The 27,373-nt window shown below is 39.9% G+C and overlaps 1 protein-coding gene across 9 annotated transcripts in view; it reads left to right on the top strand.

Moving 5' to 3' along the window:
- The window catches only part of rxfp1 (relaxin family peptide receptor 1), a 63,888-nt gene extending 36,558 nt beyond the window's left edge, over positions 1–27,330 (top strand). For 5 of the 9 annotated variants that reach the window (XM_040119930.1, XM_040119926.1, XM_040119929.1 and 2 more), the window contains 15 exons: positions 5,063–5,168; positions 7,078–7,149; positions 7,740–7,811; positions 9,466–9,537; positions 9,856–9,927; positions 10,104–10,172; positions 10,286–10,357; positions 10,592–10,663; positions 12,702–12,773; positions 13,871–13,942; positions 14,450–14,521; positions 16,339–16,568; positions 21,140–21,550; positions 21,776–21,994; positions 23,576–27,330. In XM_040119930.1, the coding sequence (XP_039975864.1) occupies positions 5,063–5,168; positions 7,078–7,149; positions 7,740–7,811; positions 9,466–9,537; positions 9,856–9,927; positions 10,104–10,172; positions 10,286–10,357; positions 10,592–10,663; positions 12,702–12,773; positions 13,871–13,942; positions 14,450–14,521; positions 16,339–16,568; positions 21,140–21,550; positions 21,776–21,994; positions 23,576–23,988 (2,096 nt within the window). In that variant the 3' untranslated portion in view covers positions 23,989–27,330. The remainder of the gene's footprint in view (positions 1–5,062; positions 5,169–7,077; positions 7,150–7,739; positions 7,812–9,465; positions 9,538–9,855; positions 9,928–10,103; positions 10,173–10,285; positions 10,358–10,591; positions 10,664–12,701; positions 12,774–13,870; positions 13,943–14,449; positions 14,522–16,338; positions 16,569–21,139; positions 21,551–21,775; positions 21,995–23,575) is intronic. The other 4 variants (XM_040119935.1, XM_040119933.1, XM_040119927.1 and 1 more) reach the window with 4 other exon arrangements.
- The last annotated feature ends 43 nt before the right edge of the window (positions 27,331–27,373 follow it).

Here is a 27,373-nt window from a genome sequence, read left to right as displayed (position 1 = left end):
ACTGGGGTGCAGAACTGTTTAAAAACTGAAAAGTGCAAAAAAAAACACTCCACACAGTAACCTGGTTTGAATCACCATCTGCAGCTGTAGTTCAGCCTAGTGCAAAATCAGCTGTGGCTTGGAAGCCGGTGAGGGATCCTGTCCCCGTGACTATGATTGCATTGTTGGGATGCCTTTGTGGAGGTGGGGTGAGGTCTTGATGTCCTGGATGTGTTATGCCCTACCAGTGAAGTCTTTCCCTGACAGACAAGCGGACAGCAGAGTAAACATTTAATTGCTGAGCAATTCCAAAACTCTTTCAGGTTAACCCCCTCTCATTCAGTTTCAGGCAGTGTTGACATCACAGTCGTGCAGCATATAGGTTATTCGTCACTGTGAATAAGGAGCCAACAATCACATTTTGCATCAGAGATACATCACAACAATGTCAGGGAATAACCTTTTGACAGGACAGGAGGGGGCTCTCTGCTTCTCTATTCTGCTTGTAAAGATATCAAAGCTAAAAATTATTTTCCCCTGAAAATTAAAACTTAAAAGTCATTGTCAGTTAGGACTCACTCTCTGGAAATCAAAGCCCAGTCATTCGTCAGATAAACCAACAGGCACTAACAGCAGCTACTGTATAACCAAGACGGAGGAAATATAGCATATGCCTTGTGAAGCACAACAGTGATATTACAATGTAAGAGGACATGAGCAAAAAACAAAGAGAGAAAATTAGCAAAACCGTCAATCACATTCGCTGCTGACTTGCTGACGTTTACCTGCTGTGCCAACATAGTCTTTTACACAAGAGAATACACAATAGGCAGTGGAGCTCTACTTGTTTATGAAGATAAAAAGATTCAAATGCCAATTCCACAGCTTTAAAAGAACACAAGTACCTAAGTATAATAAGTAGTCCCATTGATATAAACAGGCACTGGAAATGCATCACTGCATCTTGCCAGTCATTTGGCAAGTGTTTATTTGCATATAGAGCGGGGAGGTGAGATCCAATCACAAGTGGGCACTCATGATGCATGTTGAGACGCATTCTGATGCCAGACATGAACTGACGTACTTGGAGCTGTCCACTTGTAATTGGATCACCCAAGACGCATGTTAATGTCAGGTGGGAACAGGGGCTTTTTCACTACTTGGAACTTTGTCTTCGGGGTTTGTTCCTTCCTCAGCATGACGACGGTCCAGTACAAAAACCACATCACTGCAGATGCTAAACCAGTGTTAAGTCAGAAAGTACATCTAGCCATCTTTAAAACTGGACCATGTTTTGTTGAAAAGGTTAAGGTTTATATTTTATAACCTTCATTTTAATAGAATTTGATTACCATATTTTTTAGCATATAATATCACTTACCCATAAATCCTCAAAATCTGTCCAGTATCTCCTTCTTGGCAAAAGCACAAAAAAGTAAAATTCTCTACATCCAGTGTTATATTTTACAATTGAGGTGCCACTGCTATAATGGAGGCTGGTCTACTTCCACATACAGCCCTGTTTCATCTATAGATCTGGTTTCAAGAGAGGGTCTTAGTTTGCCTTCACCAGGGAAACCATCATCAAACCTTTATAGTGGTCTTTCAAGCACATTTAGTCAGGTCATTCAGCTTGTGCCATTTTTCATACAAGCCCCTCCGCAACAATAATTTACCTGTTCATGGAGGGGTTTCCGAATAATCCATCCAGCTGTTTATCCATTTTCTGCTGCTTATCCCGAGTTGGGTCACGGAGGCAGCAAGTTAAGCCAGGTAGTCGATGCCCCTCTCCACAGCAACGGTTTCCAGTTCCTCCTGGGGGACCTTGGGGCGTTCCCATGCCAGATGTGATATATAGTCTCTCCAGCGTGTTCTGGGTCTACACTGGGGCATCCTACCCAGTTGGATGTGCCCAGAAAACCTTCAGTGGAAGGCGCCCCAGATGCCCGAACCACCTCAAATGGCTCCTTTCAATGTGAAGGAGCAGCGTTGCAAGCTTCCTACAGATGTCTGAGCTCCTTCCCCTATCTATAAGAATGAACCCGGCCACCTTACAGATGAAACCCATTTCGGCCGGTTGAATTCGCAATGTCATTGTTTCCTTCTCCACCACGACGGTCCATTACAATGCCTGCATTACTGCTGACACTGCACCAATCCCCCAGTCCATCTCACACTCCAGTTTACCATCACTCGTGAACAAGAACCGGAGATACTTAACTCCCTCACTTGAGGCAGCATTTCGCATTCTACCATTTGCCAACAAAGAACCATGGCCTCAGACTTGTACGTGCAGACTCTCATCCCAGCCACTTCACAATTGGCTGCCAACTGTCCCAGTGCATGCTTGAGGTCACGGGCTGATGTAGCCCCGTTGTCTAGAAAAAAAGTAGCAAGGCAATTCTGAGGTCCCCAAACCAAACACGGTCCTCCTCCCAGCTGCACCTTGAGATGAAAATCCATGAAAATCATACACAGGATCGGTGAGAAGGGAAAACCTAGGCGGGAGATAGCAGAAACTGGAAACGTGCTTGACGTCATGCCGAGAATATGAATACAACTCTCACTCCAGTTAGAGAAGGACTGGATGGCTTGTAGTAACAGCCCCCGCGACCCCTGAGGGACACAGTCATAAGCCTTCTCCAAATCCACAAAACACATCTGGACTGGATGACCAAACTACCGCAACCCCTTAAGTATCTCCACGTGACATTGAACAGGTAAAGAGTTCCAGACCCAGGCTGGAATGCACATTGCTTTCTGAAAATTTTTTTCCTCAATTTCCTTTCTCCTTGCACTGCAATTGGCAATATTTTAACTGCAGTTGTGTGTTTTTTTTCCAGTGCTCAAACCTGAAAAGAAATCTTTTAAAAGTCAAATGCTCTTTAGAAGTCAGTTTTCTTTATTCAGCAAGTTACAGATTAAAAATAAAGAAATATCCCCAGTTGACTGTTTTGGGGCTGCCATTTCCTCATCTCTCAACCTCAGACTTTCAAAACAGGCCTCTGTGTATTTTTGTACTTTAAGAAGTATTTTCCGCTGTGTGAGATTTGATGTGGCAGCCAGTTGCACTCAGGGCTGTAAATTGCCCTGCCTTCTCTAATCAGCTGTGTTGACGTGACTGCATGCAGAATTCCACCGCAATAAACACTGTTTTATTCTTTTAAAATCAAAAGAAGGCCCAGTCTGTCGCTTTAATGAAATAGGCCCCCTTTATTCTGATTACATTCACGATGATCACCATGATTACTGCAGTCACGTCAACGAAGCTGATGATTACTTCAAAGTAATGAAAAATTACTATTAAAAACAACATTGTTATAGTTATTTTTTTTAAGGTTTGTTTATTTACCAAACTGATCAGTGTGGGAATCACAGCAACCCTCCAAGTTTATCAGCCTCTAAGCCAGAGGGTCCATAAATATGTCAGATAGATACTACAAAGCTATATTTTCACGGCAATACACAGAATTGTACAAAGACATGTCACTATTTTCTAGACCATTACATTTTTTTCCCCACGTTTTTGGTATTTTTGTGGCTTGAACAACGCTTGATAACGCCATGAAACACTGAAAATAGTCATTATAAAAGACAGGCATTTCCTACTGGCAGTTACATGCACTACTGTGATTTAGTTCCATTAAGATTAATTTGCGGCATTTCAAACGGCTTCGAACTGACAACGGCAACATTATTTAGTCACAAGGACATCCACTTCTTTTATTACTATTTCCAGGAACTCAGCACTGAATGCTGATGTTGGAGCTGGAGTGAAAGATTTATTTCTTTAGGGTTTTCCCATAAAATAAAATTACTGTCAACCAAATGGCATATCTTATTTTCATACACTCATTCAGATTTACTACAGCAAGCTAGTATTCGCATCAGCAGATACATAACACAGAGCATAGACTTACATGTTGTTTGACTTGTTTTTGTCTAGTTCTTGCTGACCTCTAACCCTCAATGTTAAATGACCTTTCAGTCAGTTCAAAGGATCCTATTCTAAATCATAGCAATAGAGCTGTTTTATGGGAAGTGACATGTTGGTAATATATTATTAGGAAGGTGAACCAAAGGAGCAACCGAAAGGAACATATTCAGTTGGGTTTTTTTTCGAAGTGCAGACCTGGACCCGTTCTCTGGTCCTCTCTTCATCCCCAAGTTCAATCCTATCGGCACTTCAGAGGTGTGGTACACCTACAAATCCCTGCAGAAATAAAAGGAAATTTCACCTCTATTGACTGAAACAGTTCTGCTTGTAATTGTCACTGCCACGCACTGACATACTTTATGACTGCCGGAAACAGATGGATTATGTTTATTTACTTTGTGCACTCTGCAGTTCAGTTTCTGATCATCCACTTACAACTCTGTGTGTTAGGAGATGCTTCCAGTGTTTTTTCTACGGAGTGAAAAATGGTGGGCAAATAAAGAGGACTAATAATGAATTCTGCTTTGTATAGCCACTATTCTTATAAATAGTAATAAAAGATACCTGAATCTATCCTCCTGGAAACTGGTACTGCTGAGATCCGTCCAACTAATCAGACGTATATTTTTTCATTATTGGCCTCAATCAATAGTAATTCTGAAAACATTCAGTTTGCATAAAATGGGCGTTTAATATGACTTGTCTCAAATGTGTAATTATCTCCACAAAGGAAAATGTGTTTGCCAAAGGGAAGCCTATCAGCCTATAATCTGCTTTTATTGGAGCCAAGAAAGCCCGGTTAAATAATCTTATCTGCTCCCGTTCATCACACCTTGCGTATACAAACTGGGATTTAATCAAAGATAATAAAAGGTGTCTTAACCCAGGAATATTTAAAAAGCAGTCCCGAGAAACCAGGGTTATTATCTAATCCCAACCTGTGTTAGTCCTATAAATCACTAAATTACAAAATTCTGCTTTCATTTTTCCTTCACTGCGTCAATCTCAGGCCGTACACCCTCCTCCAGCAGGACTAGGTTGCTGTTCTTCCAAACAGCCCCAGCCCTGACACTCTGGCCCTTGCTAGGATGACCAGTTTACTGATGTATCCTCTGATATCCTTCCGTCTGCCCTCCATCCCTCCAGTGCTGGGTGTCATTCCTGAACTCTGCCAGTGCCGAGACCTGGAGCTGGACTGTGACAGCACACAGCTTCAAGATATCCCAGTGGTGGCGATGAATGTAACCATGATGTGAGTAGGGAAAAAAAAAAAAAAAAAAGACCTCATTTTTTTCAGTATCTTAAAGGTCAAGCGATCCCCCGGGAAAGCCTTCACCCCTGACTGTGACTCTCACAGCATGCGAGAGGTGTCGTAGCATAGTCTCCCCTCTCAGAAAAACCCCACCCTGCCACGGTGAGTACCTGTCATCGCCACGAGGTGGGTGAGGAACTTACTGGCAGCCGGAACTAAAGATGAATCTCTGGTGGGAGTGAAATGCCTTTTAATGCAACCCCTTCACATTGAGCTGATGAGCAGCGTATGTCTTTGAAAGTGTTGTAAGACCCAGCGTCTCACACTTTGTTTGTCACATCTGGGGAGTCTTCTGTCAAAACTCAAGTTTTATTTCTTTGGAGAAATTAGCGCCAAATAGTTTTTGTCTTCTTTACAAGGACATATAAAGTTGTGTGTGTGTAGTACATTTCCCTTTTTCAATCTTTATGCATCACTTTAGTTTTTATATGTCCTGGAAGATTAACGCAGTTACCAAGCAGACTGGCCTGCCTTCATTATCTTTCACAAAGTGTCCGAACTGTCATTGGCACACCAAGAGACTTTTTCAATGCATCTAAATTTCAATTAAGAACAAGAGAGCAGGTGTCTGACCATTATCACTCTGTGTTTTCATTCAACAGTGTAACATCACCCACTGGAGGCTGTAATGCTCTACATTTGACACATCAGCGACTGTCACATCCCCTTGACCACTGCTCCTATTAGTCATAGACCAGGGACAGATGTTTTTCGTAGCATCTAATTTCACGTCGAACCACTCCCTCTTTATTTCGGTCACGGGGCAATTTATTACAAGTTTGTGCAGTTATGACTCCAACTTGGAGTACTTCTGCAAGCAAACCTCAAAGAAAAAAGGAGGAGGGATTTAGCATGAGAATAGGAAGATGTTCACGGGCTCCCGTCTGTTTTGGTAGGAAAGCTTGTTCGTCTACAGGAACGCTCCGGAGAGTACCTTCAGTGTTAGTGGGCCAAGAAGGTTGTTAGAGAACAGCGAGCCCGAGGAGACGATGTCAACAGTGAGGAGATCTTACATAGTCCCAAAACTGACCACTTCCAACAGCTTGACATGAGCGCGTGTGAGTGGATTAGCCTTTAATCACCTGTTAATCCGTTTAAAAGCTTTGGAATCAGCAGCTGAATCAAAATGTTAATTCTGAGCTTCTGTGAGATGATAAAACAGAATTAACAGGCCACTGTCTGCCAGGTGTACGGATTTCATTTCCTGGTAATTGAGTCAGTGTTCTGTGTGTTTTAATTTAGTTAAAGTTGTGAAATACTGTAGGACTTTGTCCTGCATATCCTTAATTCAAAGTGTTCTACCTTAAAAAAGTCCTGACATAAAAACTGAAAAGGGGGTTAGGACCCCAGTATAAGTGTTTGTCTTTTGCCAATAGGTCTATGGAAATGTTATTACAGGTGAAGAAGTATAGATGGTTGGTATTTTAAACGTTTGATGCAACAGAAAATGAGAATACAATGAGATTTGAAAATAAGATTGAGGAATACAATTTATTGTCTGTTTTTAGTCTATTTTAGAGTCAGTGTAACCACATTTGTTGTTTTAAAATTCAGATCATATTCACTGCTGACAGAGGGGAAAGTGTACTGCTACATTGGGGTTATTTTTTTTTTTTAATAATTTGAATGTTGAGATGGTCATTATAATGTTGAATAGGCCTTGTGATCCCCAGGCTCGAAAACCCCGTTATTCAGAAATTTTACCACTTTTTAAAATTACAACCTTGACAATCTGAAGGGGTGAACTGGTCAACGGTTCAACCGCTGCGGTACTGAATCATGATGAGCGTTGTTCATGGTTACGCTGCACCCTGTCTTCTGATCTCGAGCTTCTCTCGCTATCCCTCAGGTCTCTACAAAGGAACCGGCTTCAGAAACTGAGAGCAAACACATTCTTTAAGTACCAGAGCTTACAGAAACTGTGAGTTTCCCAAAAAATGTTGGATTTCTTGCTATTCAAATATGTACTGTTTTCATTTTATTTTATTTTATTTTACATCATGTAATTTATCCATTTTTTTTATTAACGTCTTTCCTAACAAATACAACAAAGCTTCACAGCTACAAAGCTGATCTGATGCGCAAGGCTAAGAGGACTGGCGGCAACGCCGGCAGAAGCGATTGTTCCGTTCTGGATACAGAGCCATTCATTCCCGGACTACATTGTCTTTAATCAGCCTCACACAGTGCCACTTGGCAGGAGAGTCGGTCTGATCCTGCACCAGGAAAAACCGTTTGGCTGTGTCCTCCTGCCAGCCTTCAGTGGCTGCAGTTTGTTAGATATCAAAAGATGACCACTCTTCAAACTGGTCAAATAACCTCACTTTAAAAATCTGTTCTCATGTATTTCTTGCTCAGACAAACAAATCTAGCATGGTTGTGTGTGGTTTTTTTTCTTTTTGTTTTTGTTTTATCATTAAATCAACAAGCTAAGGATTTATTGAGTTTTTCTCTCATTGCTCCTTATACATTCAAAAGATTCACTTACCGTTTTGTGCTTTGTTTCTATAGATACCTTCAGCACAATAGAATTCAAGATGTGAGTCCTGACGCATTCAGAGGGCTGTATAACCTAACAAGACTGTAAGTTTTGCTCATTTTTGTAACGCGTACCATTCAGTAACGAAGCAAGAACTTGTAAGGGCCGTACCTCTACGTACCCGGAGTGAAGCAAAGGGTTCATTCAGACCACTGAAATGGCATTGGCATCAGCTGTTTCATTCGCGCTTCAGAATCACCGGCTTATTCACAGCTGCGTGGCTCAAATGACTAGAAATATCCAAACGCATTCATGAAATGTGGCCACGATAACCTGACACTTGTCACTTTTACTCTGCTGATACACCAAATTTAACCCCCACCTTAATTCCTATATTGGGCTGGTATTGCTGATTTGACTACAATTTAAAGTTCATGCATGTGGTTATTAAGGGGGATTAGCTCAGACTCTTTGAGAGCTCCCTCAAAGAGCAGAGCCCTTTTTATAATATATATATATATATTACCATGGGAACCTATCATCACAACCTGGTCAGCCCAAGTACATGAGCCCACAACTCAGCATTAACCAGAAAGCCCTGAGCTCAACATTTTCTCCAACTTCCCTGTGCATTAGTATATATATTCCTGTTCAATATGTGTCGTCTTCATTTTTTTTTTTTTTTTAAAGATTGTAATGATTGCTGAGTGAAGCGCTTCCAATTTGCCAGTTTTTTGGCTAAAACAAATGCAGTCTAACGCACCAGTCCTGCGGTAAATCCTCCCTTCGTGAGGGTTGCGACGTTCAGTCTGTGGTGTAGATTCAACTGTATGATCATTTTGGAGGATGCAGTTTGTGGGGCCGTTGAACTGTATTGCGTCATACAGGGAGGTGTTTCTGTTATTTTGCCTATGCTCGTTGATAAAAATGGGGGTGGACAAAATAATCAAAACACCCCTCAGCATTAGTATATTATTTGACTTCATTAGTTTTAGCTAAGTGTACCTAATGTACTGGCAGCAGAGTGTGGTTATAGACATGTTATAAATACATATCATTGTAACTGCACCTATGGCCATATTGCAGCTAATGCAACAAACTAACAGATGAAGAACTCAGTGGTAGGCTGTTGTATTACAGCATATCGCCAGAAGTATGTGGATATACTTTGAAACGGCCTGTCATGGTCTGGTCTGGACCCCTTAGTTTCAATTAAGGGAAATCGTAATGCTGCAGAATACAGTGATATTATGAACAATGGTGTGCTTCCAACTTTGTGGCAACAGTTTTGGGAATGCGTCTGTTTCATCATGGCACTGGCCCCCGTGGAGGAAGCCAAAGCAGAGCTACATCGATTTGGAAGGGCCTGCATGGAGCCCTGACCTCAACTCGGGGCTGAACATTTTGAGGAATATAGCTTCATAATCTTGGCTTCATACTATTCCCTATGGTTTAAAAGTGGAATGTTAAGCAATCGCATACAGATGTTATATTTCGGCATCCACATACTTTTGGAAAAACCTGTTGGTGCCATTGTCAAAGCTTGATATGTTATAAGAGGGCGGAGTGCAAACAGTAACTGAGAGACGAGCATGAATTACAAAATGCTATTAAAAAAAAAAAAAACGCTTGGTTAAAACTCCAGAGTCATTTGCTACGTGTTAAATGCAACAGGTAGCAAGTTCTCCCAGTTAATTCGTCATGGTCAGAGAGCATCCTCTTCAGGTAACCTTCCAAACTTGATATTTCCTCTCTCAGATATCTCAGCTACAACAAGATATCTGTCCTGATGCCGGGGGTGTTCCAGGACCTGCACAAGCTGGAGTGGTTGTATGTTTATTTTATCCAGGCAGAAAGTTCCACAGCAGAAGATTATAAAAAATTTTGCATGCATAGTATATTAGGATGTTTTGCTTTGTGTAAATATTGGTTTGCCATTGGCAGAGAAGTCCTGTTTGGTAAGAAATAATTCCTACTGATAAAGCAGATGTGTTTTCTTTTACTTGAATAATTTTTTTTTTCTTTTTTTAATTCCATACATGTAATATATCACAGACATCTCTATTGATGCATTTTCTTCTGAATCATCATTCTGCAAATTAGGGCTGAAACTGTATCCTGTTTTTGTTGTTGTTTTTGTCGTTGTAGGATCCTAGAAAATAACAATATCCATCAAATATCCTCCATGACCTTTTCAGGACTGAACTCCCTTGTTTTGCTGTGAGTTTTTACTTCCTACGTCTTATTTGCTTTGCTGTGATGTCCTCTCAGATCATCAAAAGCCCAGCCATTAAAAGCCTGTGTTGATCTGTTTAGGCTGAGTGAGCGTTCCTCCTTCAAACACTGAATGACAGTGCACTGAAACCTTTTTAACATTGTGTCTCACTGATTGACAGGGTTCTGTTGAACAACTCTTTGACAGAGCTGGATGACATTTGTCAGGAAATGCCAAAACTGAACTGGCTGTAAGTGGGACGTGAAGAAGTCAAAGGCTTTTCTTGTCATGAAAATTACACGTCGTTTGAGTCATTTATTCCGTGTGTACTGCATGCGTGCATTTCATAACGTGTTTTTGCAGGGATTTGGAGGGAAATCTCATAGCAACCATCGGAAACATTTCATTCTGCTCATGCAGTATGCTGACAGTTCTGTAAGTATAAATTTACATAATTTAATCTAAGGCCAAAGTTAAATCTCTAGGCAAAGTTTCTGATTTTGAAATTACACTTTTGTGTGAGTTTCTGTGCGAGGCTTGCAAATCCGCCTCGGTTTCGTGAAATTTCATTTGCAGCTACTAGCCTATGCATGGCAGTTCATAACCTGGGATTTAGAAGGTCAAAAAGTACTAATATGATTCTTTTTTGTATTTATTGCCTTTCTCCAGGGTTTTACAGCGAAACAGGATCAGCCGTATACACGAACAAGCTTTCTCGGTCCTCCAGAAGTTAGGAGAATTGTAAGTCCATTTCGTTTGATTGCACAAACAAACTCTACGGGGAAAAAAAGTTTCCCAGCTATCAGGATTGTGCCAAAAAAGAAGGTGAAGTGATGCAATTGAAGATGAAAAACATCATGGAAAAATACAGGTTTGCAAATTTGCAAACCCTTTGGAATAACCTGATTTCTGCTTTAATTTCAGCCAGGAAAAAAAAATGGCATCATTGTGACATTCACAGTCTTTGCCTGAAAAACTATGTGAACCTTAAGATGGAGTAACTTCCTGTTTAAGCAGTAAAAATCTCTAACATATTATAGCTGCAAGCAACAACCGGCGGTTGTACTTCTTCTGGTGTACTTCAATGGACACCGCTCTCCTTCGGTTACCGATTCATAGACACAGAGGCTGCAGAGCAGCACAAGATGCCGGCAACTCTTTACTCTTTACCTTTGATTTCGTCTTCGCCCTCTTGAGTATTGCTGTGATCTTTTCACAATACCCAGTGTGTGTTTCTTTTATTTTATGTGCTTTACTGTTGTCTGACAGAGTTCTTCCGTCTTAACAAAACACTTTTGTAGCCGTTCAAAGCCTCATGTGTCCTAACAACTATTCTTTTAAGGTCTTCTGAAATCTATATTGATTTAACCTTTTTGCCTCCGTGGATCCTTTTTTTAACATGAACGAATACCTTAATGGCTCACATACTTTGCCTATGCTGTGAATGCTTCAGGCTCCTTAAGAAGCTCGTGAAAAAATTCAGTTCTCTTCGTAAATCGTCTAGAATGAGAAAAAGAGATTTTTACGAGGATCCAGATAATGTCATGTAGTGTAATTAATAAACTTTTTTCTTACAAATATATATGTATAGTATCGTTAAAGGGTAAGGCTGAATATTATGTATTTTTCTTATTGACAGCGAATCCCATGAAAAGAACAAAACCGACAATGAATTGTTCTGCTAAGAGTTGTAGTGCCTAATGCCTGATGTTGCTTATTCTTCCCTGCTTCTTTGTCATCCAAAAAACATTTAAAAACACATCAATGAGCCACACTGTTCCACTGGCTGACATGTTCCCGTATGACTATGGAACACACACATTGTAATTGAAATCAATCCAACATACACTGTCCCGCTGCTGTAAATATTTACTTACTTCCGCAGGAGAAAATAGTCCCCAAAAATGCATTATTTTTTTTTTTTTTCAAGTAAAATTAGCTAAGAACTACAGTACCCCGGTCTTTCAGGAATTTAATTTCCTAATTTAAAAAAAAAAAAAAAAAAAAAGAAACTATTTGTCACCAAATTTTTTAGTTCGTTTCAGATCATCAGAAGGACTGGGGTGGGGGAGAGGCCAGGGGACTCATACGTAGTGAAGGAGAAAGAGAAGGACAGGACAATTGTTGGTTTCAGTTTGGGTCTTAAGAAGAAAAGTAACAGAATAACTGCATGTCTGTATGTATGTCTGTATCATTTCATCTCATTTTTCTCAGATCAATAATATGAGAATGAGATCAGTACATCAACACTATCAGAAGAGCACTTTTTTGTTATTTGATGTGTATCATAAAAATGACATGTATATTATATGTGTAATGTATAATATGACAATGAATAAAAAAATGAAAAAGTGATATGTTGATCTCATCCTCCTCTCTTATCCTTCGCCTTTCGATGACCACTTACACTGCACGTAGTATCCTCGAGTAGACCTTTGTGCACGTTTTGGAGCTCAGACTTGTACTTCTCATTTTCTCTCATTTCCACCTCAAACATTCCCACATTCTGCATCGTATGCACCGTAGCTTTTCTCTTTCCAATACAAAACATTCATTGATGCATTTACATTGTGACTAGGACTACTGGGCATAATGAAAAGGGGGGGCATCGATTTAGGACAGTGTGCCTTTTATGCAAGCCGGCCCCTGTACAGAGGGTGGATATTTCTTTAAGGATCTGTGTACATTTGTCAGATACTGAGTGTGTATACTGTACATCAGTATTTGTTTGTTGTGTTGTATTTTTGGGTAACCCATGTGGATTTGTCTTGGCGCACAGGGATCTATCCAACAACAGACTGGTGGCAATCCCTCCCAATCTCTTTGTCCTACTGGGGGATTTGCTCCAGCTGTGAGTTCTTTTTACACAGACACACTGGGATATACAGTTATGTATTCAAGCACACCTGTTCCATGAATATTTAGTAGGGTTTATTTTTTGATTCTATCAGTGTTGATCATTTTGCAGAATACTAGCTACTTTTGCTGCACAGATAATTCCGGTGAAATTACTAAATACAAAACACAGCTCCCTTAGATTTTGGGTGAACTTTGACCAAACTGACTTGTGCACTAAGCTAGATATGCACCTGGTGAGTTATCTTTCAGGAAATATCCTTTAAAGTTGCAATCCTTGAGGTTTTAGTCACACTACGGCAGAGCACAGTAAAGATCAACCCCAATCCCCCGTGTCTTGTTTCGTAGAACCACTTTTGATCGCGGTCAGCGCTAACCTTGATGACAAATATATTACGTTCCCTTTGGCTGCTTCACAATAAAAGCCACCCTGTGCTTCCCCAGTGGAACGCTTTCAATGTGAAGCAACAGCAGCAGGAGGTTCCATTTCTATTAGCAGTAACTCAGTAGAGCTCTGACAAGGTGTCCACTCGTGGTGGATCACACGCATGTATCGTTTTCTTGTGAATCCCTTGTTTTTAATGAAGACAATCTGAATCCTGCACGGGAAATCAGACTCAGCCACTACCAATAAAAGCTACCATGTAGAAAGAGATGATTTGTGATAGTAAATATATTGAATGGTGATTGCGGAAATAATACAGACCGTAAACAGGATCAGAAATGCAGTGTGATTTCATGAAAATCTTTAGGACTGTAACTTTGAGTAGCAGGAAGACAACGCATTCAGTCTCTAGCAATAAACAAGCATTGCGGTTGATCTCATGTAAAGAGGAACAATGCAAGGACACATCTTCAAAACATTAAGCAGAAGGTAGTATGTGACAGGAAGGTAAACTTGTGGGATTTGAAAGAAACATACAGAAATGTCACCAATGTTATATCTATTTTTAATGAAGTGCAGCAATGAAAGTTGTTTTACTAGGTCCTTGTCCTACTAAAAGTAATGTACTGTTACGTAAATAGTAAGTGGGATTGATGATGTGATGTGGATTGATTTTCACTACTTGGTTTATTATCTTAATTTTCTAGGAATATATCATACAATCCCATCACGGAGCTCCAAGTTGACCACTTTCACAAGTTGCATAAACTGAAGTCATTGTAAGTATTCCTTGCTTCACGCTGAAAGACTCCTGCAAACTAATTAAAAACCTCCCTGTTGCACATAGGAAAACTAGGCCTGTTGTGTGTTAAGAGGCATTTTAAGCTCTCCCCTGTCATGTTATCAGTGCAGAAGAGCAGCAAACATACAAACAGTGAGTAAGATGAACCTGGATAATGAAAAAGGCCATGAAAAGCAAGAACGAGGCCATTATTCTGTCAGCACTGTCCCAGTTTGTGCGGATCGCAGCTTTTGTGTTATTTGGATATGATGTGGTTAATGTACTCTTACTTTTGGGACACAAGCGTGATTTTAGACAAAAGTTAGAATCAATGAATGAAAGATATGTATTTCAGCTTGTAAGAGAACCTTTGGTGAAAACAGTTTGTGTGCTTTTGAAAACTTTTGTAATAGGGTACAATTGGAAAATCATCATTCTGTAATGTGTCTCTGTGTGTGTGCGTCGCCTGACTAAAAAAAAATCAATGTGTCTCTATATCTTCTAGGAGCATAGAGGGGATAGAAATAGGAAGCATACAACGACGGATGTTTGAACCTCTCAAATACTTGACTCATATGTAAGTGCCCCATTGTTATGCTCCCTTATCATTTGGTCCGGAATGTCATGTAGACCACAGGCCTTTCACACGTATTTCTAGTGGTGAGTCCCAAGCTCGCCTTATCAAGACTGTCAGGTGTCTCTTCCAACTGGGAGATGATTGAGTCTGGTTCAGTGTAATCGGTTTTGCTCTGTAGGTAAAACAGCTACAGACACATCCATGCAGTTCGTGCAGCGGGGAGAAAATAAATGCCTTTTCAGCCTTGGATACAATCGCAGAACCTCTTCAAGGCTCTTTATTCCAAGGAAGTTAAATTCAAGTTCCAATAAGATACAGTTAGATGGAGGTACTGCTTTGTTAAAGTAAAACTTCTCTCATCTTCAAGGGGCAGTTCACCCTATGGACACTGTATTTGTACAAGTTTTGAAATATCCGTCTCTGCCTCTGCCTGAAAACGTTAGAGATTAACCAAATTTTTTTTTGTGTGGTGCTCACATTAAAATATTTTCAACATTTAAAGTTTTCAAAAGCAACATTTCTTTACAGAAGCAGTGTTCATGTTACTATGGATAATACACAGATGTAATTATTTCCACAGGGACAGTTTTTTGGTAGAAAGCGGTTCCATGAAAACTGTGAGGAGTGTGGGTTTACCAGAGAAACCTGAAAAATGTTTTTGGAAAGATATTGCTGTTGAGTTTATAGCAACACTAATAACGAGGCTCTAGGGAAGGCAATGTCAGTCAGTCGAGAGTATTAGCATGTTCACATTAGCATTTAGCTCAAATCACAGAGCTAGACTCTGAGTCTTGTTTAAATGTAATTTTTAAATGCTGTGAGCACCAGAAATGGCATTTCACACATTTCTGCTGTTCTGGGGTGGAGGCATACATTTTTGATATCTCAAAACAGTGGGCAGATGTCTGTCTGCAGGCTACATAGATACCACCAGATGTGAGAGAATATTTTTTGGTTTCTTGGTTTTTGGCTTGACCACAACAGCAGGGCCAGCCCTATAAACTTGAATGTCCTTCACTAATTGACTGACTGACTGACTGAGTGTGTGATAAAGTTACACCATTGGTCACCAGAATGCCGCGTGACTAAGTGCTGAAGTTACACCATTGGTTGGCCGGCTGAGTGTTGGAATTTCCCCATCGCCATTTGCTCTTTCAAAATGTATTGTCTTTTTTTTTTTTTCAACAGAAATAGTTTGTACTGCATATCAGGGGCTGTTTACAGGCAGTGTTGCTAAATTCGCAACTTTGTCGCTAGATTTACTGACTTTTCAGACCCCTTTAGCCACTTTTCCTCACGAAAGAAACTACCGACAAATCTAGCGACTTTTTGGACAAAACATAGCTACTTTTTGTAGAAGACAGTCGCCAGTATTGCCCTAGGAGGTCGGGCTTTCTCTCACCTCTCTATGCGTTTCATTCACCAGCTTCTAACTTTCTCTCTGAGTCATCGTTTTACAAGTAAATATTGCTGAAATCCCAGCACAGCCGTTGTCTTTAACACGTGTACGTGGATTTTTTTCAGACGTCACAGTTATAAAATCAGGATTTTAGCTGTGCAGATCATCAGCTTGGAAATGGCTTGGAAGTGACTGCTGGTTAACGTGGTATTAATGGTCCGCATTTCAGCTACTATTTCATACTTGTTCCGTTGTCTGACAACAGAAACTGTCACCTTCTCTGCTCTCCATCTGTCTCAATTTAGAAAAAGAAAAATACTACACAGTGTGTGAACTACCCACAATTTCATAGGTATAAATAAATCGACTCCCCTCTCTTTTGCTTAACATGATACTCTGCTTTAATCTACTATCACAGCTACTTCAAGAAGTTCCAGTACTGTGGCTATGCTCCTCATGTGCGCAGCTGCAAGCCAAACACTGATGGCATCTCATCCTTCGAGGATCTGCTGGCCAACATCGTGCTGAGGGTCTTTGTCTGGGTGGTGTCTGCCACCACCTGCTTTGGCAACATCTTCGTCATCTGCATGCGCTCGTACATCCGCTCAGAGAACAAACTACACGCTATGTGCATCATCTCCCTCTGCTGTAAGTCACTGGCTTCAAAGGAGGGCTGTATTGGAAGGGGAACACACATACTATCACTTTAACTAGCTTTGTATTTGTAGAATATCCTTTACCATCAAAGCACATTCATTACAGTCTATACATAACACATATAATCCCATTTCTGTGAGTCACACAGGGATAGAGGGCATAGTAGTTACTGTCCAATAATGCATATTTGTAAAAAAAATAGGATAAATTGGTGACTGTTTGCCAAATGAACACTAATTCCCAGTTTACCCAGATTTACAGTATATTTACCACTTCATTATGTTTATAGACCTGACTATAGTCCCGGGAATTATGCCTGATACAACTACAGAGGCGGAAATGACCAATTCCGCGAAATATTTAAGTTCCGCGCTTGTGAAGTAAACAGGGCTCCGAACTCAGCAAGCAAATTTGAAATTAGTGCCCAGTGTGATCGTCAGTGTGTTTCATCAGCACTGGTTTCATGTTACACAAACTGAGAGACACCCTCTTAAATACTGAATGTAAAAATAACAAAATCTCATTCCAAAAAGTTAATTTCTGCCATCTGAATGCAAAGATTCACATACTCCATGAAATGATTCATAAAACAAAATTCACACAATGGCAACTGCTCAAGGGTAAACGTCCGGTGACATCGATTAGATAATGGTTGATTAGATAATTACATGTCAATGACTCATTTACCAAGATAATAGAAGATACCTTTGAGATAATTTGTACACTTACAGCATCTTTATATCGCTTTGACTTGTATACAGTATATTCCCTAAATTTATATATAGTTTTGGAATGTAGCCTCTTCCTTTTATGTTATTTTTGTGCTGTAAATGCAAAACCAGGTTGCAAAAACGACTCCACGTGAATTTATTAGCTTACAGTGGAAATACATCAGCCTTATTTTTGGATATGCAGCCCTATCCATTCCTTTGATATGAGATTTCATTCAGATAAGGTTATGAGAGTTTTTTGAAAACTGCTCTGCAGCAAATTGCTTTATTTGCTAGGAGAGAGGTCTGTAGGAAACAGAGTAGCATTAAAGAGGAAGTTCTGATGTTTGTTGGGTTAAAATGGATGGTTGATAAATAAGATGTGTGTATAATCATGGAGAGACAGCAGATTTTTTTTTAAAGAAGAGAGATAGCACTGATGCTGAACAGATAAAGGTTTGGTATAAGATGGAGCCACTCATGCTAAAAAACAAACAAACATCTAATGCATTTTCCTTCACATTCTGGCACGTTGGCTTCTGATTAACATACACTATGAATCCCAACGTGTTGATATAAGTTACAGGAGGGAAATGAATTCATCACTTTGTTAAAGAGAATATAAAGCAGACAAACTCAATTTTAAAGGACCTCCCTGGTGGTGGAAGTCATTAAAATGTGCCTCTACCGCAGATGAATTAATTTAATACATGCAGATATAAAACAAGGTAATGTAGATCACCTTTATGACTGTGATTACCGAGAGAGAATTTGATTTGACAAACATAAAAGAAAAAGAAAAGTTCTCAATAACACATCATCATATGCTTATGATGGCAGTTCACGTCTGTAAGTCAAATATTAAGGATCCCATATGGACTTACTATACTGTATGTCTCAGAGCGGCTGAAATCAAAGAGCCCAGAATATGCAAAGCAGAAAATCTAAGTTATAGTGGATATCTGCTCTCTTTCCTGCTGCGCCTGCAATGACAGCCATGCGGAGGATGGCGGTTGTTATTAATTTTCTTATTTTACGGTTCATTACTAGAATGTCAGTAGGGGTCTGTTTTACGTAGCACACTCATTTCTGGTGGCTGAGACCAGACAAAAAACAGAGCTTAAGGTAATTAACCCAAGCGAAACAGTCTAGATATTCTTCATTCTTTGCTTCTTTTTTGGATTATATTCCTTCATGCATTGTTGCTTTTAATCCTGTTATTAAATGAGGGGGGCAGAGTGGAGCCTGGAAAGAAAGAGGAGGCTTAAATAAATGAGAGACATGCGGATAGAGATTGAATCACTGGTATTGTGGTGTTGAGCTGGACCTAGAGTCAACTTGAAAGAATGACTCCTCCTGTTGTCAGTGAAGATTCTCAGTCATCCAGGTCATGGTATTTCTAAGTGCTACATGAAGGCAACTGGTCTCATCCTGTTGTTTTCAAAGAACTTGAGCGTGGTCATTCAATACACTTCTATCGCTTGCCTCCAGTGTCATTTCATACATCTAACCCCCATTATTCTCTGCCTCTCTGTAGCTAACCTTTTCTTTCCTAACACCTTTTCTATTGGTTATTTCTCAGAACACTTCTCTCAGTATACATGCAACTGAGCCCAAGGGCCCCCTGTGTCCTCTCTGCACTATTTTAGAGAGGACTATGAGCAGAGTGAGTTAGTAGAGGTCTTTTTTCTTCTTTCTAGACTTTATTTACTGGTGGGAGTTTCACATTAAAGTACAGAGTATCATTTCCTGTGCATCTTATATACAAATATATATATAAATACAGTAAAATGCTAAAAAGAAGTGGTGAGAAATCACACAACAACAACAAAGCTTCATCACAGCTGTCTCAATTTTCACATGACATACACTGACATTGAAAAATACAGGGAGCCTTTAATTATAAATTATGATATAAACTGTGTGTAAAATCAAAATGCTTTTTGATGATCATCGTGTATTATGGTATGTTTCCATATGAAAGGAATGAGTTTCAGGAGGGTTTGGGAAATGTACAGTGTTATCAAAGAACTAAACTTTAAGCAGTGACTGATGAAACAGTGGCGAAATTCTCCAGAGGATATACAATAAGTTGTGAATTTGTTCTCTGCTTTGACAAAGTGTCAGCAAAACATTGCGATGAATTCGCCAAGGGCAGAGTAGGTAGGTGTTTTACTTTTCTATTACTTTGAAGCAAATCTCTATAAATGTTTTCATAAGAAATTCTATAGAGAACCCACTGAGACTGTTGGTGTGCTACAAAGATGGATAATCCAAATATAATGTGGCTTGAATTCCCCTTGTCTTCTACTACTCTTTTCCTCATTGCTATATGAACTTCCACTTATAAAACTCTGTATATGTTTGGAGTAAATCATGTTTGGAGGCGCACCCACAGTATACTCACAATATTGTGTCTGCTTTTATAAATACATATCGCATTTGTGTGCAAAGCTGCAGATTCAATCTTTCTGTACGTCATCATTCATTGATCAGACCTGTGTTGTGTCAGAATGTATACTATACAATTTGTATGCATTTATATTCTATATATTCAGCTGGGAAAAAAGGCAACTCAATACAGCTTGGTGCAGATCCAGACAATCACCCAGATCTGGTGAAAGAAAATGCTGAATCCACATTACGCACAGAGTTGTACTTAGTATTGGCAGGCAGTCTCTGTGTGTTTATTTGGTGTTCAAATAACTTTTTGTGCTCATGTGCTGTAGAGAGCAATATATATGCAGGTTATTATATCTGTATAATATATTAACTGTGTTATACATAGAGTTGAAGTGGATAAAGCTGGAAAGGGGAGTGTATATGTACAGTATAGACAAAATACTACAGTTGGTTACATGTACAATATAAATAATAGTAATCTGTGTCTAACAGTGTTAGGGGTTCAGCCTGTGCAAGAATGAGCAGTACAAATATAAAAGTACTGACAGAGCAGTAATGAGTGCAATAATTCTCGGCGCTGTGATGTGATGTGGAGTTCAGTAGGGTCACAGCCTTAGGGAAGAAGCTCTTCCTGAGCCTGCTGGTGTCGGAGCGGAGGCTCCTGTAACGTTTGCCGGATGGAGGGAGAGTAAAGAGTCCATGGTTAGGGTGGGATGCGTCCTTGATAATACTTTTCGCAGGTAGCGTTTTGGTAAATGTTCTCAATGGTTGGCAGATAGGTGCTGGTGATCCATTGGGCAGTTTTCACCACCAGCTGGAGAGCTTTACGGTCTGATGCGGAGCGATTGCCATGCCACACTGAGATGCAGTTGGTGAGTATGCTCTCAATGGTACATCAGTAAAAGTCCACCGGTATCCTGGGACACAGGTGACAGACACCAGGTGAGATCGCCAGAGATGTGGACTCCAAGGAATTTGAAGCTTGATACATGCTCCACTACAGCTCCATTGATGTAGATGGGGGCATGTGTCCCCATCTCATCTGAAGTCCACAATGATCTACTTGTTCTACTGGGTGTTAAGCGCCTGGTTGTTGTCAGCACACCACACAGCCAGGTGCTGGACCTCGTCCCTGTGGGCCATCTCGTTGTCCCCTCTGATCAGGCCTACCACCATGGTGTCGTCTGCAAACTTGATTATGGTGTTAGAGGCATCCACAGGAATGCAGGCGTGGGTGAAGAGGGAGTACACAAGAGGCCTCAGTACAATGCCTTGTGTGAAAGAACCAAGCTCAAGGAGTAAACACTCGAAAGTTTGTTTAAACCTTTCATAGCACACTGGGCCTGAATGCAGCTGTGAAGTCAGGCGTTTAATCTTATTGCACAGACGTCTATAAAAGTATATAAATCCTCCAAATAAGCTGTAAAATACATCTCTCCTTGCTTGCAGGTGCAGATGGGCTGATGGGCATCTACCTCTTCATGATTGGTGCGTATGACCTGAAGTTTCGGGGCGAGTACAACCGGCACGCTCAGGCCTGGATGGACAGCAGTCAGTGTCAGGTCATCGGCTCTTTGGCAATGCTCTCCACCGAAGTATCCGTCCTGCTCCTCACTTATCTCACTCTGGAGAAATACATCTGCATCGTCTACCCTTTCCAGTACTTGACACCAGGCTGGCGACGAACTCTCACCATCCTTCTCGGGATTTGGGTGTTTGGCTTTATTATTGCCTTCCTGCCGCTGGCCTGCAAGGGGCTGTTTCGCAACTTCTACGGGACCAATGGTGTTTGCTTTCCGCTGCATTCAGAGCAGCCTGAGACGCTATGGGCTCATGTTTACTCCATCGTTATTTTCCTGGGTAGGGATTTGTACTTTCAATAGTCCACTGAACTTTTTTGTTGTTTACTTTTTGTTTTTTTTATAAAGTTACCTTCTAAAGCTATTTGTCTAATTATTTAGTGAGTGTATTTGTATTTATTTGCATGTGGACGCACTGCTTTGTTAAAAATGCAAATCCTCAGTGCAAATATACGCAATTGCAGTTGTATGGTAATCCAGAATCTAACCAAATATCTCTCTGTAGGTCTGAACCTGGTGGCATTCCTCATCATTGTCCTATCCTATGCAAGCATGTTCTATAACATCCAGAGAACAGGCACTCAGACCACAAAATACAGCAACCACATCAAGAAAGAGGTGACCATCGCCAAAAGGTTCTTCTCTATCGTCATAACTGACTCCCTTTGCTGGATTCCAATTTTCATCCTCAAGATCCTGTCACTGCTGCAGGTGGAGATTCCCGGTATAGTAGAAGTGCAAGAACCCATTTAAAAGAATAATCCACTGAAAGTCTACATTTTGAGTATCAAATATGCCCCCTCAGTATGCCTGTAGTGTGGCTCTAAAAAGTTTCTAGCTTGGGGATGATGCAGAAGTTGTCATACATGCCTTAGTTTCTTCACGACTGGACTTCGATGGTCTTTTAACAGAAAACACTCAACAGGCACCAGCTAGTACAGAAAGCAAGCTGCTTGAGTTTCAACTGAAAACAGGAAAAGAGACCATTTTACTTAGCTTTTAGCTTCACAACACATGTAATCAATTTGTTTTAGGATTCATTTTACGATTTTATCGATTTCACTTCATGGCCAGGCTCCAAGGGGCGCAACCTGGGGTTCTCAGACAAAAAACTGCTGGCTGTTCCTGTGTGTAGATTTAGGACTAGAGGAGATAATGCCTTTGCTGTCACCTAAGCTCTGAACTCACCTGTCTGAAGAGCTTGGGTTCACAAAATCATTATCTTCCTTTAAGTCACTACTTAAAACCATTTAAAAACCATTTCTTCTTGTGCTTGATACCTCATTATATTTGATACACTGTGTGTCTTAAATTTTTATCTTCGTTTACTGTCAGTTTAATTTTCTTCTTTCATTGTTTAGTTTATTCCTGTATCTTTGTTTATATTGGTTATTTAGCGTAAAGCACTTGGTCACTTTGGTTTTGAGACTGCCATATAAATGAACCATTTCATTATTACTATTCCAATGGCCAACCAGAGTTAAAGCAAAAAACATCAAAGTGCCTATAGAAATTTCTTCACAGCATAATCAATTTCTCAATTATTGTTCCGTATCCTCCTGCTTGGTAATACATTTTCAAATTGGCTACTTCTGGCAAAGCTTTGAGCTTTGAGGGCGTGATAGCATTGCAAGAAGCGTTGGACGAGATAGCTTTACAGAAGAGTAAACTTGTTCAGAAGAAACTGTGATTGTTTGAAAGATACTGAGCATTTGAATGATATGCACTGAAATGAGTTATGATTAGTTTCTGTTTGATATGTTTTGACACTTTTTTTTTTACTGTGACTTTGGGCTTCCATCGGAATCCATTATACCTGTTGTGAATCCAAGCTGACTCCAGGTACTGTCCTCTGCAAAGCTGCAAGCTTTTTAGAGCCACCCTTCAAGCTTACAAGGAGGAAAGAACTCGTAATATATATTTTCTGTGGATTATTCCTTGAAGTATTTCATTTGCTGTGTATCATTTAATCTGTAAATCTGTAAGTATTAGATGTTTGTTTTTTTTCAGAATACCTCTGTTACTGTTTAAAGATCATTTAACTGTAGCTTACTGAGGTTTGCACTGTATGCTCAGATGACCATTTAGTGTTGTGCAGAATCCATTACATACATAGCATCGTGAGCTGTAGCTCCCTAACTAGGCTCCCTGTCAAATAAAAGGGATTTTGATTTATTATACATACTGTTAATGGCTTTTAAAAAAAGGCTTTTATGTTAAACTTAATCATATTTAAACACAGACTGTATACCAGTACTGTTGTTTTATTTTTTCCTCTCCCTGTCTTTTCCCTCTGCACCGGCAGGTACCATCAGCTCGTGGGTGGTCATATTTATCCTCCCCATCAACAGCGCTCTTAACCCCATCCTTTACACGCTGACCACTCGACCTTTCAAAGAGACCATCCTGCAGGTGTGGGCTAACTACAGGCAGAGGAGGCCACTGCTCAGCGGTCACCCAGCCCATCATCCGTCGCTCACATGGCAGGAAATGTGGCCCCTGCAGGAGAACAGCCACGGCCTCACCCTGGGGCACCCTCTGGAAATGACAGGCACACTAGCCAAGCTCACCCCTGTGGAAAATACCAACGAGGGATACAGTGACATTACCGCGTGCTCACAGGAACAACAGAGGCAACATGCAGTCCTCTCAGTGCGCTCACAGACGCAAACAATGCTGCACACACTCTCGCACAGTCACGCACACACAAACAAATGAACTCACCTAGGTGTCTAACACCAATAACGTGTTTCAGGTTCATTGATCTCTGTAATTAAGAGTGTTTAACCAGTTTAAAAATACACGTTTTAAAAGGATACTGCTTGATTTGTGCCCAGATTTCTCCTCTGTGGTTGAAAATCATTAGTATTCATTAGTGTTTTTAGAAATTCCACTGTGTGACTGTTTTTGCCCAAGCAGCAGCCAGCACGGCAGAAGGGTCAAGTCAGTGCAGAAATCCCTTAAACATCAGTACAGTTCCCCTCATGCAGAATACATGCTGGCTCCAAAAAATATCTCTGTCAATACAGAACAGAAGCCTCACTTCTGGTTTAGCTTTTGCTAAACTAGCTTTCATTGCTCGGTTTTATTTCTCACTTGCATCATTCTCTCTGAAAGCTAAAACAGGATAGAGGAGTAGTCTGTCCAGGTCCTGAGCTGAATATTAATCGAGTACCATATTAGCAATTAAAATTTGGACAATTTATCATTTCAACAAAGATAAGAGACAGAATATGTTGTTCAGATCCAACGACTGCAGCTCCCCTTAACCATTTGACTGCGCTTTTATGGCTAAGATTCATTAACAATTTTGTAAATAATTGGTGAGTGTGGAAATTCATTCTTGACCTTGGAAAAAGTGGTTTAACATAAAATATCTTAACTTATGACTCGCTCACCAGTTTTTTCCAGAGCTTTCGACCTGCATCCTGCAGTCTTCAATGAAGGTTACTCAAAAAATAACCAGTCTGTATCTTTGTTAAAAGAATGGGATGCTCAAATTTTACCAGCCAGTACAGTACTAGGCTTTTTGTTATTGTTTTTTGGAATATGGACAAAAATGAAACAGCGTCTAGCTTTTTAGGAAGACTGTTGAAAGTAGCCTACTATGGAAATAGTTTCTGGCTTAGGCAAATGGAGAAAAGGCTAGCTTAGAAAGTTACTGGGACTGTGGCACTTGAATAGGGCAAATATAAATTTCACTGATGTAAATCATTTTTTTGAGTCATTACCATATTACTGTGTATCAAAGTTTAAAGGAAAGTATGTTTTTGAGCATATATTCTTGAATGACATGTCTCAGTCTATGACTCCATATTGTTCTTATTGTCAACAGATCCCATCAGAAGACTTAAACCAATTTATCTTCCTAAAAATTACTGTATGATTGGTTGTATCAAAAGCCTTATATAGCTTATTCCTCTGTGCCATAGAGCTCCATTGATGTCCCAAAAAATGACACACACATTATTGAGCCACACCGTTACACTGGTAACGATGTTTCTTCATTATTACAAATACCGCCACTGTAGTTTATTTTGAGTGGATCCCACATACACTATCCTGCTGTCATAAATACTCACTAGTACACCACAGCTGGAAATACTCCCAAACAAACACACTACGTAGCATTTGCTTAAGTTAATAACTAAGCCTTCTTTATAAAATGAAACTATGTACTGTTGATTGGGTTTTAAAGATTTATGTTCTGTGGGGACGAATGGACCTGGGGGCTGCGAGCATCGAACTGGGGGAGGATGGAAAGATGTTGAGATGGATTAACACACTGTTGGTATTTTGACAGTTTCAAAAGTAAAAGTCTAGTGCTGGAGTATTACCAGCCGTATCCATTAACGCCATCCAATGTCGGTCAGTCCACCACTTTTGTCCGTACTGAAATAGCTCAACAACAATTGGTTGGATTGCCATGAAATTTTGTAGAAACATTCAGGGTTCCCAAAAGGATGAAGCCTACTGACTTTGGTGATCCCCTGACTTTTCCTTTAGAGCCACCAGCAGGTTGACATTTTTGTCTTTTGGTGTAATATTTTATTAACTATTGGATGGATTGCTGTGAAATTTGGTCCATATACATGGTCCACAGAGGAGTGAATCCTAATAACTTTGGTTCGTTCTCTGTCTTTTCAACTAGCGCCATCAGCAGGTCAAAATTTCAGTTTGTCCAATACTGTGGTTTATGACTAAATCCTTACAAAACTAATGACAATGCCATCAGCCTCAGCTGCAGTTTTGGGTTAAATGCCAGTTAGCAAAATCTAGCATGCAAACAAGCTAAACTTAGATGGTGAAAATGGTAAATGTTATATCTGCCTAACATTAGCATGTCAGCATTGTCGCTGTGAGCATGTTAACATGCTGACATCAGTATTTAGACCAGCCTAGATGAGTTGATTATGTGCTTTTGGGTATACATCTTACATTTTAAACCTGCAAAATATACAAGTACTTTTTAACTAGAGCATATTTTCTGCTTATTAAAATGGGAAGCGTGTACACATTAGGGGTGGTCCTCACCAAACATTTTTATTTTCCAAAAGATAAAAATTATGGTGTGCGTATATATATAATGTCCACTGGAGATTAGTGTCACAGTGATGTTTCATTTTATTGATTGTTGTTTTTAGGTAACAGGCAGTACAGGTGTAAAATGTAACAGGCAGTACAAGTGTAAAATGTTAAATGTATAACATCACACACAGAACATAGTTTAAGATAATATTGCTAAAGTTGTAACACTCATTGCCTGCAGGTGGTGCAAGTGTTAAAATTAAATGCAAGAACGATGAAGTTATGTAGGAGGCCTGTAGGAGGCAGTATCTACGTCTCCAGGTCTACAATTCAGCTCCTCTCCTGCAGGCAGGGCAGGTTGGCATGCTTTCGAACCGGTCTACTAACAATTGAACAAATCTCCTTTGTGGAGAATCTGAAACCTGCTAAATGTGACTTTGAGTCACAAGCCAGTTCCTTGAATTGCTGCACATAAAAAAGATAATAATGATCTTTTACTCACACAAGGGCATGCGTTATGCAACCGTCAATTGTAGAATGTTTTTTAAAGAAGAAAATTTTTCAAAATTGTTTAATCTTCCTTTAATCTGGTTTTGCTAATGTTTTTTTCTCTGCAGTCATAACTGATCATTTTCTGTTGGGCTAATGTCTAGGTTTATTCATACCTGTTACATGTTCAGTGGCATGGCAGATGATGTAAAGGCAGCGACATTAAATGGTACTGATACAACTAATGCAAAAGGATCTCATGGGAAACGCACAGCAAAACATCACAGCAATGACCATTTATCACCTAAGATGTTCCTACATATTTCTAAAAAATATATATATTTTAACTGTAAACATCAAAATGGGGAGTACTCAAATAGGCAGTGCAAGAGGAAATAAAAAAAAATTGACTATTTGGAGCTCATAATGGTGCTCATGATTGAGCTAAATTACATTAAACACAAAAGTCAAACCCTTTAGCAGTGCAGTGGAAAGGACTACATCTTCCATGTGCTTTTGAAACTATGTCTTTAAAAAAAAAAACATTTTATGCTCAACTTGTTTCTTTTTTGTACGATCAGTCACT

The sequence above is a fragment of the Xiphias gladius genome, chromosome 23 (genome assembly GCF_016859285.1).
Source record: "Xiphias gladius isolate SHS-SW01 ecotype Sanya breed wild chromosome 23, ASM1685928v1, whole genome shotgun sequence".
Classification (NCBI taxonomy): domain Eukaryota; kingdom Metazoa; phylum Chordata; class Actinopteri; order Istiophoriformes; family Xiphiidae; genus Xiphias; species Xiphias gladius.
This window is presented reverse-complemented; position numbering and strand designations above follow the sequence as displayed.